Below are 15,521 nucleotides of genomic sequence, written 5' to 3' on the forward strand. Positions count from 1 at the left end.
ACTTGAGTCACATATTTCATGCCAAATGGGAGAGGCCATGAGTTAGATGGATATCATTTGTCAGTGAGTTGTCACCAACCTCTCTGCTATCTCAGATACGCTTCTGAAAGGTGAAAGCCAAGAACACTGCAACAAACATTTGTGTAATGGAGGACATGCATGTGGCAGCCTGCTGAAAACTGGTCAAACAGGACACGTATCTGTTTCATTCTGTTCGATCAGCTTTTGTATAGAAAGTCAATTTCTGAGGAATTTTATGAGAAAGCGTACCATTATGAGAAAATTAAATGCATTGAGGTTTGGATATTTGTACGGCACTCGTAAAGACGTTTCCACTACAGTCTGCCATTGAGGAAGAAGTCTGACACTGATGAATAACAGCAGAATGAATGTTGTTTTTAACCTTCAGTCTAAAGGCCAGTATCAGTGCATCACAGCAGCAATCACAGACGGCCAATCCACAGAAACAAACAGACATGAAAGGATATATTTAGAGTTGATAGAAGGAATAAATGCATGTGTTGTATTACATAACAAAGCGCTTCCATCTGACAAAATGGAAACGAACTTATTTTTAATCCGGCAGCATAGAAAATGAGCTGCTTGGAGCTGGGAGTGGTTTATGTGGCAGGACCAGACTGGCACAAGGCTGGCTGGCTGGCTGGCTGGCAGTCATGTAGAACCCTGTGTGATGCATTGTGGGAGAAGTTACAGGTCAGCAGCACCATGAAGTGAGCAGGGAAGTAACTCATCACCTGAAACGGGGAGAGAGACACACCTAGCACGGGAATCTAGCTACAGCACAGTGACCGAGGAGTGAAAGCGTTTAAATGTACGACTTGTGAAAGATCCATGCCATGTACAGGATGGGGGAGGTGGTGTTACATTTATACCTCAAAACATTCTACTTAGCACTCCTTGTTTTGAAATTGATGTTGACTTTTGGTCCGTCTGAGAGTCTGTCATTAACAGAGAGGAGTCAGGTTAGTCGTAATCCCTGGATTAGGCAGGTCTGGGAGTGGTGCCTAAAATGACTACTGTAAGTAAAGAAGTCGGCTGCGGTCTACCACATATGCTTCTGTTTAGACAGAAGTCCCAACACATGCTGTCATTTCCTTTTATCACTAAAACAGCTTTGCAGGTGCCCTGATGATGAGTCAGACTTAATCTGCAGACAACATGTTTATTTTCACATGTATATACATATTATATTGGTAAATAACACAAAATGAGATATAATAATAAATAAAAACAATAAGTAAAATAAGTCAAGTACTTGGAAACATGATGCTCTTGCCAACCTTCAGCTTTGTTCTGGGTCAGGGCTGTGGAGGCCTGTCGGTGGGCTGTAGTGTTCATGATCTTTGTTTTCGCTGCACTCTTCTTTAGTCTCAGATAGTTTCAGCTACACGGGTTGTGTTTTGTCTGGCGCTCCTTTTTAAGACATCAGGAAGTAAATCTACCTTCCTCTCTGTCAGCCACACAGCTTTCTGCAGTTGAATCTATCATCATCCATTTATGTCTATGTTCCAAAACACATGTACCTGCCAACCACACAAAATCTGCACACATTTAAAGGGCCAGACCATGGCTGCCTACAGCTTTTATTTTAAGTTTGATATTAACATTAATCAACTGAAAAAAAGACTAGATCACAAATTTTAGATATATTATATTTATTATTATTATTATCTGGCTTATTATTATTATTCCACTTATTCCACATCAAATTTTGAGATTTGTTACCATCTGAAGCTAAATGAAACGTTAAGCCTGCTGAGTGATCCTCGGTCCTGTCAGAAATGATAATAGTAATAGTAATAGTAATTTTAGAGAGTTGTTTAGAAATGTTTTAGCTCAGTATTGTGCCAAAGACCCTGATCTTTAATTCTGACTGATTGTGCATGTGTTTAAGGAAAGTATGTAATATAATTTCAATTAATAGTGTAACAGTGATGACAATAGCCAACTCAGAACGCACTCTAATCCCTGCAGAGCCGTACTTGTTTTTCCACTGGTTCCTCACCTTTTGAGTTCTGCGTTTCCCTATCAGTTGAAGGGAGGCAGACTGTCTGGTGAGAGCAAGTGATCATTATCTGCTGTCCTCAGCGGACAGACAGGCCTGCTGTTCATGCCTCACTGTATGTGGGTGGTATGCTGAGCTCTGATACCTGCAAGCCTCAGACTTCTCTTCCTGTAGCATATTAGGTGCTGGAAAAACCCAACGCTTGTGTGCCTCCCAGCTGAAACAATGTGCCCCAGCTGTAAAAAGGCAAACACATGTAATAAGACACAAGTGAAGTGTGTGTCTGTGTGTGTGTGTTTCTGTGTAATGTGCATCCAACCAGTTAGAGAGTGTTTGCTGACTCAATATAAAACTATATAAAACTTTCTGAATTTGTTTGTTTAATGGTCAAATCAGCATTTCAATTTCATTTTATTTTCACAATTTGAATAGAATTTATTGTTTATTATTGTTTGTTATTATAGTTTTAAATATACTTTAAAGATAAACCATAATGCTGATCGGTTGTAAAATTATAACACAATGTCTTTGATCATCACTCAACAGTCCTGTGACCTCGCTTTCAACCTAAACAACCTGCACAGTGTCACACACAGTGGCATAAACAGTGTGGGAAATCGGTGAGATGAAAGAAGGTGCGCTCTGCACATGTGGGAGGAGTGTGTGTGCACCTGCGGACGCAATCGCAGCGCTGCCTTGCTTGGCGGCAGACAGAGCAGATTTTTTGCCTCACCAGGACGCACAGACGGATACCTGAGCCATGGATGCAGAAGAGAAATCACCGGAGGACCAGGGAGGAGTGAAGCTGCTGGACATCAGCTCAAACTCACCTGCTGAACCCAAAGGTGCGGAGCAGGAGACCGGCCAGCAGGAGAAGCCGCCGTATTCGTACGTGGCTCTCATCGCCATGGCCATTAAGGACAGCCCACACAAAAGACAAACTTTAGCCGGAATATATCAGTACATAGTGTCCAGGTTCCCATACTTCGAGAAGAACAAAAAAGGTTGGCAAAACAGTATCAGACACAATTTGTCCCTCAACGAGTGCTTCCTTAAGGTGCCCAGAGAGACCGGAGGGGACAGGAAGGGCAACTACTGGATGCTGGACCCAGCGTTTGAGGACATGTTTGAGAAAGGAGACTACCGGCGGCGCCGACGTGTGAGGAGACCCTACAGACCCCCGAGCGTGCCTTACATGGCCGGGAACCCCGTGGAGTATGCTGAGCCTCTCTACCTGCCGCCTTACGTGAGCAGCTCCTGGAGTCTGTGTCAGTCCAGCTCCGCGCAGCCGGCCGGATACCCCACACCCCCGGTCATCAGTGGACACACACGCGGCATGTCCACGAGTGGCCCCGTCAGTTCCTACTGCCCGTCGCCCCACTTCCATCACTCTCCCTACGCCACGTACCACCGACACCCACCGGTGCTGGTCCCCCACAACGGGTGTCCCTACGGCGGAGTGACGCAGCCAATGAGCCCGGACGGAGGCACCGTGTCAGTGGCATGCAACTACCAGCAGTTCACCGCCTATGACCGACAGGAGGCGCCGTTCGCTCATGTGATGGATCAGTAGGTCGCAGACAGCCAGGTCACAGACCAGAGTCCACCTGTTTGATCATTTCAGACAAGCTGTCGTTTGTTGGTCTGGTAATGTTAATTTAGTAGCTTGTTGATTAACTGTTAACTGTTGTACAGGCTACAGGGTAAAAGCCACTACAGCCAAACGTTGTGTTTAAAAATATAAAATGTGCAGCTGACAGTTCATGTCGTTTATGTTTCAGCTGTGACTTATTTTACAGCCAAGTATTGTTTTGAGGCTACATGTTTTATTGTTTGAATAGACCTACACATTTGTTGTTACATCTGTTGCCATGTTATTTATTTCTTTTTCTGGTTTCATTCATTCTTTGAGCTGCTACAACAGTTGATGATACTGAAGCACTGACCTGATAATTTGAATTCTGAATGTTAACCTGATGTGTACATCATGTTTGTTTAAATAAAATGTTATTTTTGCATCAGATACTCTCATTGATTGACTTAACCCTCTACTGCTCGTTATTATTATCATCATCATCATCATTGAGTAACAGCTAGATAGGCTACTGATCAGAATCAGAATCATGTTTTATTGTCATGTAAGTGAAAAGGATTCACATTACTAGGAATTTGCCTTAGTGATTGGTGCATACGTAAAACATATAATAGTTAACATGAAATAAGATAAAAAGAGGGTAAATAAGATGAGGTCAAGTAAACAAGGCAAACAATATAAACTAAAAGTAAGGCTATAAATTGACGTGACATAACAGCCATACGATGAACAGAACAGATGTGTCTATAAATTTTGATATCAGGTCAAGATTTTGATGAAAAGTTGTTGCATGTGATCTCTCAATATTCTCTGATTTGATCAGGTAGGCTACCGGTAAATCAGTGTAATATTTACAAGGTAAGCTTATCATTCACTTTGTTTCAGATGCAACAAAAATACTCAGTCATAGACTTGTAATAGTGCTCAACAGAGGCGTTGGGATGTGATGTGAAATCACACACACACTTTACTTTTCATTTCTATTTTTATTTTTCAATTTTTTTCTGTTTACTTTTTACTAGGTCCATAAGTGCATAAAGTTTTTTGGACATGTGACCACAGTAACTCGGTTTTCAAAACAGGTTTTTCTTTAAAAAAATGGAACAAATAAAGAACCCCTGATTTCTACAGGCTAAAAACGGTGTGATGAGAAAAACAGGCTCTGTGGCCATATACTTTCCACCGAGGCCATCAATAAAAGTCATATTTTCCATGTTCAGTGCTTGTCATACCAAATATTAACAATTGTTAATGTATTCTCATTTCGTGCCATCTTTTGTGACTTTTATTGTATTACATTCAGACTTTCTTGTTTTGAAATGTTATGTGTCTAAGACCAGAGTCGAGGAGGCAGAAATCAATCAATCTCGTCGATATGGTAAAGTACAGCGCATCCATCAAGGATTGAGGGAAGTGCGTACTAATCAATCTAACCTCTCGCATTCCAACACTGTCACTGTGCCTTTACAATGAGGCGATTTACGTCTGACATAGGTGGGATTATTTTATGACTGTCTACAAGCCCATAAATGTTCCTAAAGTTTATTATTTATTGTAATATTTCGCAAAAAAAAAACATTTTAGTCCAGACACAGTGGACATTAAAGAATGAATGAAACGTATTGGGATGCGGCCAGGTGGTTTCGTTAGTTCCGTTTCCGTTTCATGGGGCGTGAACAAAGGCTGTGTCTCATTTCAGGGTCTGCATCCTTCGGAGTGCGCATTTTAAGGCCGCTTACGTCACAAAGCTGCGCGAAGGCTGTCCCAATTCGCCAAAAGTCGAAGGGTCCTTCAAATGCGTCCTCCAAATGCGTCCTCCTTTTGCCTGAATTTGGAGGACGCATCGCTACCATCCTTCGTGGCCTTAAATATCCCACAATGCTTTGCGGGCCTACTTTTTGTCCAATAGTACAATGACGGACCAAGCGAGCGGCAGCGGCACCGGCAGGAGTGCCGAATTCACATTTAAATGTAAGTAAAGAGCAGTAGTTGGAGAGTTTTAAAATGCTAGTAGTGACAGCGGCATTAAAAAAATGAGTTTTATATTTACAAACATGACGTCCTGTTGATACGAGGCGCTGTAAACTAAACGCTTTGATTGGATGTTGTTTTTTGTTGTTTACTGTAGTATAGTATAAAGTATAGTTCACGTGAGGAGCAATATTATGGTTATTATATCAAACGGTCATTCTGCCTGTTGGCATTATGTTGTAGGAGGAGCAGAGAGAAACAGAAGAAACCTGACAATTGATAACGGAGGAGATGAGGCTGGAGAGAGAGAGAGAGAGGGGGAGAGAGAGAGAGAGAGAGAGAGGGAGAGCAGAGAAAGAACGGACAGACCTCAGCTCATACAGAGGATGGTGGACAGCAGTGATTTTATGTTCTGTGTTATTTAAATGTTACTTATTAAATTGTATATTAAATCGTTCTTGTCTCTGTGTTCTTAAACTCTTCTAACCTTGTTACATTATGTGTTTCATTACCTATTTATAATTTAATAAACTTTTGAACAACTTCTCAGTGACCACAGTAAATCATTTATTGTGTGTGTGTTGTGTTATGTACAATATTTACAAAGACACAGTTTGAACATTTCTAACTATTTACCAGTGGGCATTATGAAAATGTACAGTTTATTATTTATAAAAGATCAGCAGAAAATACTATTCACAAAGAACATATATATAAATGTTTGGCTGAGCAGGAGTCCTTGGTGCTGCTGGACTGGATGGTGCCACGGTGAAGACCTTGGAGTCCTCTGGCTGTGAGTGGGACATCATCTGGGGGAGGGGGGTGTCTGTCTCCTCTGTCCACCACATCGTCCATCAGGGTTTGCAGAGCTGACGATCGGCGGCTGCCATGTTACTAAAGATGTTTTTAAAAAGGGCAAAAATAAAAATAATAACTTCCACAGAGCGGCTTCCAAAGCAGCTTAAAATATGAAAAGCTATAAAATATGTATCCTCACCCTCCAAAGGTGATGATGGTCAGTACACCTCCTCCAGGACAGACAGCTGGTCCTGCAGGGAGCCCCACTCTCCTCCACCCAGCAGTAATTCTCTGGTGCAGTGACAGACCTGATGCTTAATGACACATTAAAGCAGTGCTTTCAGGGTTATTTGCAGGGTTCTTACACATGTAGCTATTTAATTTAAAGTATTAAAATTACAAACAGACCCTGTATCAAGTCTTACAATTGAATAAAATATAAATTACATTTAATCATATTTGTCTATCTACTGGTTATATATCTAGCGTTTGCTCAGTAACTGGTATATTAATTATGATCAATAATATGGTTAAACAGCAGCTTAACGTTACCTCCCCACTGCGCTCTCCCAGCCTGAAGAAAATGAGCCGTCACAGGTTTTGCTGCCGCTGGAGCCGCCTCTCCTCTTCCTCCAACAACAAATAAATATATTAAAATATTCCAAATTTCTAAATCCACACTGTTGTCCCGCTTGTTGTGTAGTCCGTGTTGTGTCGCTGTGACTGCTTTTGTTTTTCCCGGGGCAAAATTTATGACGTCACGCCACAATCAGGAAGTGCTTTGAAGGCCAGACCGTCCCATTTACCAACGGTGGAGGATCCTCCGGAGGATCCTCAGGAGGACGCGGCCTCCTGAGACCGCGTAGGCTGCGTCCTCCGAAGGATGCAGACCCTGAAATGGGACACAGCCAAAAGGAGTCGCTTGCCGCGTGCGCTCTGGCGCCGTGTTTTGCTGTACAGCTTAAACACGACGCTTCATTTTAGTGGAAATGGAGACTTTTAACATGCTCCTGCTGGAATATCCTCAGCTAATGTACAGCGGAGTCGGAGCTACGGCGTTTGTTGCGGGCGGAGCGCTCATATACAAGATTGCTACCAGGTAATTTAGCGGCTCAGCATCGCGCCGTATGTTTGTAGCTAACGCTAGCACAAGTTAGCAGGTCGTGTGTAAACAATTGCACTGACAGATTAAATATTGATGTTTTGTATAATGGTCTACATGTTTACAACAGAGCGTGCAATTGACTGTGCAGTTATGCCCCCCCTTTTTTTCAGGAGTGGTATTTTTATTCACGCTAGCCGGGCGCTAACTTCGCTTGCCGCAGTGCAAAGTAACTTGAGGCTAAATAGTTTTGTGATTCGAAAATGATCTACACTTGTGGGATGTTTGAAATGTCAGATAGTCAAATTACTCGAATTGTATATGTCACAGCAAACATATGTATATAGTTGAGGCTGTGAAGCTGAAGATCAGGAAAATACATTTGCGATAAATGTTATATTTAAATGTCCCTAAAGTGTCTGAAGTCTGAAACGGCTGTCTGTATAATTAAATTATTGAGTAATTTTCAGTGTAAACAACATCCCAGCCTCCCAGACTTACATTTTGTTTCTGTGTTTTTTTAACCTGTTCAACGTCCCCATGTGGTTCCTGGAACCAGCTGTGGTAAACGTGCACCCTGAACATAATAATAACATAATAATAACTAAAAACTCAATTTCTTGCAGAAAGAAGCCCACCCATGCAGATGTTAACTGCTGGTTCTGTAATGAAAATTCGGTGGTTCCTTATGGGAACAGGAACTGCTGGGATTGCCCCAACTGTGACCAGTATAATGGCTTCCAGGCAGTAAGTTTAAACGTGTTTGGGACGTGGGAAATAATTTGCCAATAATCTGCTTATTTTCTTTTTGCACAGTTTCGATAACCTTTTTGTTGAACTGTCTGTTTTCAGAATGGAGATTACAACAAACCCATCCCAGCCCAGTACATGGAGCACCTGAATCATGGTGTATCTGGAAGCCTTCCTTCATCTGAGGCACCCAAGAATCTGCAGTGGGTCAACTGTCAGATGCTGCTATGCAGGAAGTGTAATAATAACCAAACTGCAAAGATCAAACAGTTGGCCTCCTATATTCCAAGAGATGATGTATGTACTTTACTTCTATGAACACACCACATACTGTTACAACGATAATCTAATTCATTTGTTTCTATTGTAGGAGAATTATGATGAGGAAATTGAAGCATACAAGCACCACCTTGAGCAGACATACAAGTTATGTAAACCATGTCAGACAGCAGTGGAGTACTACATCAAATATCAAAACCGCCAGCTTCGTACAGTGCTCCTGAACCATCAGCATCGGCGCTCCAGAGAATCAGACATGGCGTTTGTGAAAGTCAGTGCAACTCAAAGTTCAAAATATATTCTACTGAAATCATTGTCCACTGTTGCATGTTCCTTATTCGTTTTATGCACCGTTCCCTTGACATGTAAATGATTAACAGTGACATCCTGTTTTCTCTTCTGCAGAGCTCCCATTCTTTGTCTTCTCCCATGGGTGTCATACTCTTGAGGGTCCTTGCCTTCCTCATATGTGCTTTCTTAGTTTCTACATCTTTCTGTGATTTGCTGGGCCAGCCTGCATCATCGAATGACCACCAAATTTTAAGTGGTGGGGCTATTCCTCCAAAGCCAAAACCCACCAATGAATCCAGTTCAAACAACAACAGCAGTGGAGTCATGCCTGTATGGCAGGGTCTGCTGGAGCTGCTCCCAGACAAGGCCATAGAGAATGCCAGACTGGTGTGGCAGCATGGAAAAGACAGCCAGCTGGCTGTAGTTTCTGTTGGAGTTTTGACTTGTCTCAGTGCTATCTTCTTAGCTGGACCTGCTAGGTGAGCAGCCTACAAATAGTCTTTGCATACTTTCGTGTATAATTCGAAACGCAGACTAAACATTTGGTTTTTGTTCATTTCCAGGTTGAGGAGAATTGATGCTGTAGCCTCTGTCCTGTGGTTCATCATCCTGTGCCTCTGTCTGGCTGAGAGCTACTCCAGTGATGCCTTGGACTGGATATATACAGCAAAGCTTATTACCCTCTCCCTCTGTTGCCTAATCAGCTTTGCTGCTGCCGTGGCCACTCGCAAACCGACGGGTCCTCGACGAGCCCGATATCGAAGGTCAGAACCTGAGTAGTGATGTTCACACTGTGTTTGAAACCTGGGTTCATGCAAAGAATCCCCCTTCCTTTAGTAGTTTTTGTTCTCTTATTTTTAAAAAATCTCTTTACTCCCCATCATTGACGTGTGTCACTGACATAAAGATGTGCTATGTGATACACTCCAAATGTGGTGTGTGACCTAAAATGGGAACGAAATACTCTGTTTGGTTCTACTTGCTTAAGCACATCAAAACATTGGGCAAAGTTACTTGATGGGAAACCAGTTACACAAAAGTCTGTTAGCATTTTATGACGACTTTCAAAAACATCCTGTTGATCATTGTAAGACATTAATAGCCTACCCAAACCGACTGCTTAGAGTGTGACAAATTACAGTTTGTGTCGTACTTTAAACTATTATAGTGTGATTTTTATATATATATATATATATATATATATATATATATATATATAAATTCTTGGTACACAAACTATGTATTCTGCACTGTACTAAAAAAGTCTATAGGGATTATGAATGTACTAATTTATTCATTAACACTAGTGTACTGTATCTATAGACAAAAAGCAGTACAGCTCATTGCATGAAATACTAACCTTTGAAAAAACTTCAGGCCAAAGTAAACATCTTTTTTTTTACTTACCAAAAAATGTGATGATGATTGGCCCATAATAACAATCTGAGGAATTCAGCATTGCATAAGCACCGAGCCTGCATTCTGTTTGTGTAATAATGGTAACAGTAGTGTTTTTATATGAGTTTCTGTGACTCCATAATGTCACGATGTGCTGTGGTCATGCCAGTGACAGGCCTTCTTGTTATTTCTGTTATTGAGGATAGTCCTTTATGACCCCACTGGGGTTGTTGTCATGTAGCAGAATGAATTTGGGACTGGCTGACTGCCATAAAGGCATCACATGATTATATAGTGTACAGTACACGATATTGTGCCAGAACCGTATAGTTCTGTTGTTATCAGAAGAGAAGAGATGCCTTCCTCTTAGGTACCTGACTTGCCTTGTCATTTGCTTGAGTTAATCATGCCAGGATAAGACTCCTTTTTTGACAGAGACTGCACAACTTGATGGTTGCTGTTGTACTTTCGGGTTAGTTTGGAGGAGTTGGCCCATATGTGCTTGTAGATTAGCATCTACACGACTTCATATTCTGCACTGCCAGTTCCTTCTTTTTGCAAAGTTTACATCATTTCTTTACCTTACTCAATCTCTTCCAACATTACTGACTTTCCTTTTATGAAGGTATTCTTAACACTAATCTAAGTATTAAGTGCACGCACTAACAGTTCCTCACACCAGTGTATTTCGGTTTTGTTTAATAATCTTTCATTGTTGGAATGTATTTATTGAAGGTATATTTATTTGACAATAATGTGATTCAGTGGAGAATATTCATTGATCATATTGGAGTTCAGAGCGCTGTATATGTAGGGTTACTGTGTATGCTGTGCTGTCCTGTAGATGGAGTTGTATTCTTTAACTAGTGCTTTTGGTGCTCTAGTATGCAAGCTTAAAGGGTACATATTGTGTATTATCCACGTTTTATTATTGTGGAAGGTAACTACATGACCCCAGACTAATGTGATATAAGGAAAAGTCCATGTTCTCATTTCCTCACTGTGTGTGGAGAAGCACTGCACACAAGTACACAGTGAGCTGTAACCCCGTTGTTGGATTTCTGACCCTTCCTGCCCTTATTCTTTTAAAGCAGTGTTGTTGGCTTTGAGTTTTGATTTGACTTTGTTTCCCTATAGACTGTTTTCTTCAGCTAAGTAGTGACACATTTCTGATATAGGTGTATCACGTAATCAGCCGTAGTGGTTCTCCTGTCCCATTTGCACCAGGGTAGGCACCACCAGGAAAGGTGCAGCGCTCTCTCAGCATATTTGCATTAAAAGATGAAATATGGCTGAATCAAGGGGTATGCAGCATGGTAGGCTCAACAGCCTGAGATGGAACTTAAAAGAAAACATTCTGGGGACATGTCTTACATTTCATATTAAAAATGGGTATACTATGGAAACTTCAAATGCTGGAATTTACAACAGAGATGCAGTTTGTTAAATATGAACAATGTTTTTATGCTCTCAGAGTTAGTTACTAAGTTTTAAAGCTGTGACTTGACTTTCACTGTAATTATTGCAAGTCCCAACAAGACAAATGCTATGGTGTGTCTGAAAATGGGAAAGCCTGATGAACTATATCTTTGATATTTTATTAAAATGACAACATTTCACAACATAACATGCAATACTGGACAAGCTGTATCTTTTAGATGAATTTCACTCAAGAACACACATCTGCACCTTGTTTTGTGTGTTCTGAATCTAAGAAAAAACTATGTATGGAGGATGTGTTACCTTTACCAAAGTTTTATAGCTTTGCTCAAAAGTGTTATAAACTCCAGAGTCCAATTTGCATGTTACTTGCACTGTGATAAGTGCATAAGGCCTGTCTGTGTTTCTGCATGTTGTATTAGAGAATCCCTGTATCTCCTTGGCAAGCTGTATGAGTTATAGAATGCCTTTTATAAACTGTTGAGTATTTATCTCTAGAAGCATGACATTCAAACTTGTGTATGAAGTATAAGCTACCTATGTAACTAATTAGCTACAGCAAAAATATTTTGTGGTGTTATAACATGACAGCTAGCATCTTTTTTCACTAATGGACCTGTTACTGGTTTTACTGCACTGTGTTTAGTATTATGGATACTAAGTATGTAGCTCACAAACGCGATTGTGTCATATCTAAATATTTTAGCTATGTGTGTATTTGAGAAACACTAAATGACTAAAAGTCTCTTTGCCAAAATCATGATACTTTTTAAGCGACTTTTTAATGGGTCAAGTTTTATTATCTGTAGCAGCTGAACAAACGGAGCTCTGTCCTTGCTGATATTCTACAACTCTCTAAGTGAAACACTGTTGTATGCTTAAATTGCTTACATTGAGTGTCTTTCCTTTAGTGTCAGGCTCCACTTTGTCATACTGTATATGAAATGTAATAAACAGTTGGTGGAAATATGTGTCTTCTTTTGGTTTTTGACACACTCACACGCTGTCTTTTCCTATTTAAATGCTGCACAAGCTCTGATGGTGGAGAGCGTTAATTGTTTTGTTTTGGTAGGCACTTACAGCTGCTGCATGTTGTCAGACAGCTGCACCAGGATTTCATGCCTGTTAGGGAATGATCCCATTAACTGCATTTAATTTTTTTTGTGTGTTTTGTCCTCTGTAACAGGCGTTTAAAAGCGTGTGTTATGATTTTGTTTCCTGGTGGTATACATTACATTGCTCTTGTGTTGCAGATGCCTTGCAGGCGGCTCTGCTGTACCCCCCTTCAGCAGCCAGGATCCTCTGCACTCCTCCAACCTGGTGGACTCCTTCATCCCTGCTCCACCGCCCAATCTCTCCAAACTCATCAACCGCCAACATGGTCCTCGTGAGCCTCGTAAGGCTTCCCCATCCTCTTTGCCTGGACGCCTCAACAGAGCTCTCTGCCTTGGCACAATCCCACCTCTCACCAGGACAGGTAACACTGACTTTTTTTCTTTTATGTGTGGCAGATTAAAACACCTCATCATGGGATACTGGCAGATCATCACATGAAACCAAGTAGATCGTGCCACTTATTTCCATGATAAACCATGTAATAACAGTGTTTCTAATTGGGCATTAAGTTGTGTTTTCCAGCCAAGTGACACATGGCCCGCAGACTAGTGTAGCCTTTGTGTAATTGCTGTGATCTTTGTGTCTATTTTTCTAGATTCTGGTTACTTATTCAGTGGAAGCAGGCCACTCTCACTGTATAAAGACTCACCGTCCTCAGGTACTAAAACTCCTGGTAAATCATTGATCCAAACGTGGTATTTCAGACACTTGATTGACAGTTTTGACTGTTTTTTTTTCCTGGCACAGATTACTTTTCTCTGAAGTCTGGGAGCCGGCCATCGTCCCCAGGACCTTCTCCAACTCCTTCAGTAGCCGGGTCAGTTACATCCAGTTCAGGTTCTGCCAGGCGCCGTCCCCTCATAAGCCCTGCGCGCCTCAACATCAGCGGCCAAAAACTCCGGCTTTTCTCAACAGAACCAGGACAGACACTCATGTCCCCACCTGCGTCTCCATTGCATTTTCATGTAGAGCAGGCCTCTTCTGTTTACAGTGGCTGCTTTTCCCGGGATACATCCCCCTTCCAAAGTCAAAATGGCAAGTATATCTGAAGTATACAGTTTAATGTTTTACTGCTGGCAATGATTGGAATTGCTGTCTTGCTAAATGTCATTCTGTATACCACCACCAGATGGCATCGTAAGACATTTATTTATCTGTCACAGATTCCAATTTTGCATCCATGTTTAGATGTTTTTATCTCTTTCTTTGCAGATTTGAGTTCATTACTGAGAGACAGCAGTGTGATTGAAGAACAAGAGAAACAAAGCAGCTCATCCGAGTCCTCTGCATGCATGGTTGGGACTACAACGCCCCTTGGTCCAGAGGGAACCCCTCCTCCAAAAGGTAAGCAGTGTAAACGCATTGATTAGAATAACTTTTTAATAAAAGTGACAGGATACAAATCACCAGTCTTTCTCCCTATAAACACAGAGGGCAAAATATTCTGACCACTTTTTAGTGTTCAGTCCACCACTACACTACAACAACAACCTCATTTGTATGTATTTAGTATATTTGGGTACTAAACCCTCAAAACTGTGTTTAAATGTTCTTGATTTATTGACTGGCTGTAAAACACACACAACATGAAAATTAATGGGCTTTCTCTCTCCAGGATTTTTAAAACGTCTTATCTGGCCGGGGCTTTTATTTGCGAGTCTGACTGCCAACCTGACCTTCGCCGGCCTTTATATGTACCACAACTGGAGATGAAGCCCCCCTGCTTTTTCATTGGGACCTGCACAGAGTGAGTGGACCAGTGGGCCTGGATAGGTCTGTTGTGTCCATAGTTCGGAGATGCACTCGTGTGTTCTTCGCTTGTTTAAAGTGAAAATACAGCTGAGGCATTTTCACAACAGACCTCACATTTTATTTGAGTTACAAGAAAAGTGTTCGGATTCACTGATGCTTGGTGGCTGTGAAATGTGCAATAAACACGTACTGTTGACTCAATGCTGCTCGGACACAGAGTCTTAACTACTTGTATGGATAAGTGTATTATCACCCCTAACTGAGGAGCATCATAAGTTCTTTACTACAGCCAAGCATTAGAACATATGAAGCAGCAAGACTTTATCTGTTTTATAATTATTTCGTCAATTTGTATAGATTGTCACTTTGGAATCACCTGGTTTAGGGTGGACATGTGGTCATAATTCACTACAGAAACTCACTGCTCTGCTCTTACAGGTATCCTATTCACAGGATGGGTTGTAAGTGCATACATAAAGTCTACATAGGAAATTAACAGAGAGGTGTTTTGCTGCTAACTCAGCTGTGGGGTAATTTATACAGGACTGTAGTCCAGTATTTACATTTGTACACATTGGTCTTGCACTTGTATTTCTGAATTGTATCTTTGTGTGTGGTTGTGATGTCTGTTGAACATGAGATTTTCAGAAGTTGTACATTTTGGGCAGGTGTAAAGAAGTTGGTTTCGCTTCTCTTGTAAAAAGCTTATGAATGATTATTGGGTGATCACATATGAGTTTTTCAGTTAAATTTGAAATATCAAGTTTAGTTAGATATGTATTTTGAGCGAAAATACCATAATGATAAACTAATGGAAAATTATAGGTTTCTGCAAAACTTAAACTACTGAAAAAACATCCAAATCAGGATCTTTTCACTTATATGCTCCATACGACTGTCTGCATACTTGATGTGTAACCAGTTACTTCTTATCAAAGAAGGTTTTTCATTTATTTCAAAATGAAACTTTTTTGTATTTGTATATAAAGTGTTTTTTTTTGTCA

General features: G+C 41.0%; 2 protein-coding genes across 2 annotated transcripts; both read left to right on the forward strand.

Moving 5' to 3' along the window:
• The first annotated feature begins 2,703 nt into the window (after positions 1 to 2,703).
• foxl2l (forkhead box L2-like) lies at positions 2,704 to 4,027 on the forward strand. The gene has a single exon (XM_028410229.1). It carries the CDS (start codon positions 2,787 to 2,789, stop codon positions 3,597 to 3,599), a length of 813 nt encoding a protein of 270 aa, XP_028266030.1. The 5' UTR covers positions 2,704 to 2,786; the 3' UTR covers positions 3,600 to 4,027.
• A 3,175-nt stretch (positions 4,028 to 7,202) lies between these two features.
• Positions 7,203 to 15,519, forward strand: tmem201 (transmembrane protein 201). Its single transcript, XM_028410227.1, has 11 exons — positions 7,203 to 7,488; positions 8,118 to 8,238; positions 8,344 to 8,538; positions 8,612 to 8,791; positions 8,926 to 9,290; positions 9,375 to 9,575; positions 12,903 to 13,126; positions 13,361 to 13,423; positions 13,513 to 13,800; positions 13,978 to 14,109; positions 14,381 to 15,519. Exons 1-11 carry the CDS (start codon positions 7,379 to 7,381, stop codon positions 14,476 to 14,478), a joined length of 1,977 nt encoding a protein of 658 aa, XP_028266028.1. The 5' UTR covers positions 7,203 to 7,378; the 3' UTR covers positions 14,479 to 15,519.
• Positions 15,520 to 15,521: the final 2 nt, after the last annotated feature.

Source organism: Parambassis ranga, chromosome 7 (genome assembly GCF_900634625.1).
Source record: "Parambassis ranga chromosome 7, fParRan2.1, whole genome shotgun sequence".
In the NCBI taxonomy this organism is placed as follows: domain Eukaryota; kingdom Metazoa; phylum Chordata; class Actinopteri; family Ambassidae; genus Parambassis; species Parambassis ranga.